The sequence below is a fragment of the Chondrus crispus genome, genomic scaffold (assembly GCF_000350225.1).
Source record: "Chondrus crispus Stackhouse genomic scaffold, scaffold_74, whole genome shotgun sequence".
In the NCBI taxonomy this organism is placed as follows: domain Eukaryota; phylum Rhodophyta; class Florideophyceae; order Gigartinales; family Gigartinaceae; genus Chondrus; species Chondrus crispus.
In genome coordinates, this window is record NW_005178676.1 from 150,025 (window position 1) to 154,622 (window position 4,598).

Genomic DNA, 4,598 nt, shown 5'->3' on the forward strand with positions numbered 1-4,598 from the left:
TACGGTCAGTGTCATCGACATATAGCATGTTTACCAGACCGTGAGAAATACGGTTGGTAGTAGGGTGCGGGGTGTATGACAATCCTTTGACCACAAGGTAATCACGGATAAGTCGATATAACACAGTAGGGCCTCGTAACATTTCCCTTGCGTATAGAACTTCGGGGGGAAGGTCAGCACGAAGGTTACTACAACAAACATTGGGGTCAGGTTGGGGGTCCGCCATTACATGCAGGGCTATTGTAGCCTTAACATCGCATTGGATCATGGATCGGGGTTCATAACTTGTTAAAGCATCTCGGATTCCATTTAGAGTAGCCATATTAAAAATTATTGTAAAATAATAGATAAAATGGATCCGGGCTAAACGCGAACGTTAACGTCAAAAAATGTTCCTGTGGTACGTGGTGTGTGTACTACGTGTAAACGTGTGGTGTTTTGTACCCTTGGTGGTATTGCAGACACGTGTGTAGGTGTTCAACAGTAGTACGCGTGTATGCGTAGTCGATACGAACACGTGGGTGGGTGTGCGTGTAGTAACACGTGGTTGCGTGTGCGCGCAGTTACACGTGGTTGCGTGCACAATGACAACACGTGTGTGCGTGGCGGGTAAGCACACGTGGGTGCGTGGTGGCGCCGAAAAAATTCTTCAGTGACAAGTGTCCCTTTCAAATATTGTAAAAACTTTAAAAAATTTTAACAATTACAGTTTGGCCAAACAATTTCCAATTATTTCTGGATAGTGCGCAGCTTGCGGAGGGCGCGGTGATGGATAGTGCCGGCGTAATGCTGGTCTGCGTCGTGTGCGTTAGCAAAGCGCTTGACACAAACCTTGCGGTGTAATTTTTCGCGTGGGTATGATGCTGCAGAAACTACCCGCTGATGTGGTTGACCAGCTTCGTGGACTCGGCGCTGACGATAACTCGTAAAGGTGCGAGCGCAAGGGCGGCAGAGGTATTGCGTAGGACGGCAGCGTGGGGGATTTGCTCTACGTCGTGCGCGCTGAGTAGCTACGCGGTAGATGGTAAGGGCGCGGCCCTCGTCGAGGTCGAGAGACGGCGCAGCGGCGGTAGAAGTTTCCTCGTCCGAAGCTTCTACTGCCTCTATATCGACGAGGCGGGGGGCCGTGAACAGCGTAGAATGCGAGGCGCAGCCGTCAAGCTGGACCGGCGATACAGGTGGAGTGGTATCGCCGCGGGGGGGCGTTCGGGAGATGTAGGCAATTGGCGGTGGGGAAGCGGATGCGGACGGACGGACACGGAGCGGCGAGCTTGAGCGCGTAGACGGAGTGCCGTGATACGGCGGTGGCGATGCGGCGGCGGTAACGAGGGCGGCGGCGGCGGCGATGCGGCGTTCCCGAATTACGTCGGGGTGGTTGGTAGGGCGCTTTACCCGTGCCATTAACAACTGCGCTAATGCGCCAGGCGTACAGTATTTCGTACAGTACGCCCAAATGTATAACGTCCGCTGTAAAATTAGACAGTAATTATTACAGTGAACGTTAGGGACAAAATTGTTTCTTGTAAAAAATTTCTTGATTTCCAATTCGGCTGATTGAATAAGGCGGCCTTATTCCGGAGGCGCAAACGAGTTGATTCGACGGTTAGTTAAGACGGGCCTTATTACAGGGACGGGGCAGGACCAAACGGGGCGGCGGTCCCGTAAACTTATAAGTGTCGGGAGACCGACCGATAGGGGGCGGTCCGGAGGGGATTTTAGGAAACGGGGAAAGGGTGGTAAATAGGGTTACCTTAATAGGAGGGGGAGGAGCGGCAGGCTATTGCCTCAGAACCGCTACGGACGGTGAGCACGGTCGGGGGACGGGGTTGTCGGGTTGATGGTTCAGGTGATCGAATGTGCTGAGGTCGAAGACGAGTAGCGTCTTCGACCTGGCTTTATAGTCCTATTGACTCTACAATAAAAGTAGGCGCACTACCATAAAAGGGAGGTTGCGCCACCCACGAAATATGTCTAAACGGTTACACCCTAAACAAGTAGAATTGTAGGTGGCACGTCCTTAAGGGACTCTATAATTGATAGCTAAATGTAGACTACATAATCCCTGAATTGATATTGATAACATAGAAGTGTGATATCTACTGTAGTCTAGTCAATAAGTCTAACACACTGACGCATATCCATGTCATCAACACTGTACAGTCCTGTAGTTCACTACCGCATGTATTTTGATGTCCTTCTAATCCCATGCAACTTTGACTACGTGTGAGCCTAAGACTCTGAACTTCAGCGGGATTGGAAGCAAGTTGGACCTGGGGTGCTGACCTTTGGTTAATATGAGAGACTTTCAAGGAGCCGCACAGGTCGCCCTAATTAACGAATATGCGTAGCTCTCAAGTATTTCATCCTCCCTGCGAACATACATGAAAGCGCTGTAGCTCTCATCTGCACCTTTTGACAATGCCTGCGTACAGTACCCTTGGTACTGTAGTAGAGGTACAGTAGGCGGCACTTCGATACCCTGTGTCTGATGTTATGATATCATATACTCCCCGTGTACACGTGCGATAGTGATCCTTTTTTCATCTTTTGTGGAGAAGAGCTGGCATGCGCCAGCGCGTGGCAAAGTCTGTTACCGAACCGCGCTCAAAAGTTGATTCCCGTCCTTCTCACGCCAGACCCCGTTTCCACGCCCAAACCCGTCCTCCATATCGCCTCACAAATGGTCATGGAGATCAACAAAGAAGACGAGCGGCCCGAAGTGTTGATGGCTGCGCAAGACAAGGACGCCATCAACAGCTTCTCACGCAAGCTCGCGCGCAAGAACGAGCTCAAGGTGCTGATCGAGCGCCGCCAAAAGCTCGCCCAGCTGCACGAGGACGCCTCCGATGAGCTCATGCTCATGGACGACGACGTCCCCGTCCACTACACCATCGGCGACGTCTTCATCTTGGACGACAAGGATCAGGTCGAGTCTAATTTGGAAACCACGAAGACGGAGCTCGCCAACGATGTCCGAGAGTATGAGGAGGAGATGCGGACTGTCTCGGATGATATGACCAAGTTGAAAGCGACGTTGTATGCCAAGTTTGGAAAGGTATGTAACCGGCCTTCCCTTTTTTTCTTTGTTATTGCTCGGATACAGACTACCTTCAAATAGGTTGCTACGAAACATGTCTAACCACACCATTCATGCATACCCGACATGTTTGATTCTCGATGTTTTTTCTTTCTTTTTCGCACCGCGGACAGACAATAAACTTGGAGGAGTAACGATGCCTTTGCTTCAAATCTGCTTGCTTTCCACGATCACACGCGAGCGAAGGAAGTTTTGATATCTTTTACGATCTAGCAAGTCCCTCTCGCTCAATTTGTAGAACTAGATGTCCACATGAAATCTCGTGAAAGATGAGGCATAACCGTCGCACCACTGCCGGGGATTTCACGCATGATGGGCTGCACAGGGCACAAGGGTCGTTCACTGGCCCTTGATAACTTTGCGTAGTGCAATGCTGAGGTCCACACCAAGTGCAAGACTCCCGCCCCCTCTCGTTTCTGCTCGCAACTTTCAATCTGGCTCGAAGTAACGTGGAAAACATGGTGCAAGAAACTCTGATATCTTTTACTTGCTTTTCTCTAGTTAACTGCCCTAAGAACTCCATCCTCGCCCACTGCGGCCTGGATCAACAACTTAAATACCCTGTCTGCGTACCCGCAGGCGCTCCTACTTTGCCGCTTGCGGGGCCGGAAGGAGCAGGTTCTGCTGCCTGACTTCCATGCAGCGGTTAACAAAGTGCTGCAAATTCCCTAGATACTCCTCCGGGTGCATCTTCAGATGTGACGCGTGTGCCGACTTTTCCCAAAACTTGTTATAAACCTCGACCCCCCTCTGTTTGTTCTTCTCAATAAATTCCTCCACAGCGTGCTTGATACCTGGAATAACCTTGTCATCGCCAGAATAAAAGTAGAGCTGCGGAGACTGAAGTTGCAGCGACCGGAGCGCATCTTCTCCCTTGACATAGGAAGCGCGCGCCTTAGTCACAAAGAAAAAGGCGTTCGCAATGGGCTCCCAGATGGCCCTCGATATCATTGGACACACAGTATGAAGGCCCACTGCAACGTCCTTCGGAAAGATCGGGGCCGGCCCTGAATCAAAGACGACGCCAACGACCTTTTTCCTCAGACTTTCAAGCTCCTCAGTTTCATGGCGAATGCTGTCCAACAAGAGTCCGTAAATGCCCGTGCCAATAGAAAAAGCATGGATCAAGACCGGCCTCTCCTCCGGCTGTGCGCCAATAAAGTCGCCAATCTTCTTCGCCTGGGCCCTACTCGCCGGCGGAAACACGGCCGTCTTCAAGCCATTAAACACGCAGTGCACCTCATACCCGAGGTCCTCATAGAAGGCCTTGTACTTAGCCAAGTGCTTCTGCTGCGCGCCCATCCACGACAAGATGATGACGACGGGGACGGCGGGATCTCCGACAAAGGCCTGTGCGTTCATGGGGTTGAGCGCGGCGCCCATGGCGACGATATTAGCGACGGCGAGACGGTACGCCTCATCGGTCTTCCCGCGGAGCACGACGTGCACGCCGGGCGCCGCGCCCCAGCTGGGGTCGACGTTCCACTCATCGTCGTCGCCG

At 51.9% G+C, this 4,598-nt stretch overlaps 1 protein-coding gene; it reads left to right on the forward strand.

The window, feature by feature from the left end:
* The first annotated feature begins 2,596 nt into the window (after positions 1-2,596).
* CHC_T00007458001 (hypothetical protein) overlaps positions 2,597-4,598 on the forward strand; it is a 2,361-nt gene continuing 359 nt past the window's right edge. Inside the window, 3 exon segments of the mRNA XM_005711061.1 lie at positions 2,597-3,055; positions 3,211-4,216; positions 4,217-4,598. The exon segment at positions 4,217-4,598 is cut by the window's right edge and continues 359 nt beyond it. Of these exon segments, the coding sequence (XP_005711118.1) occupies positions 4,217-4,598 (382 nt within the window). The 5' untranslated portion in view covers positions 2,597-3,055; positions 3,211-4,216.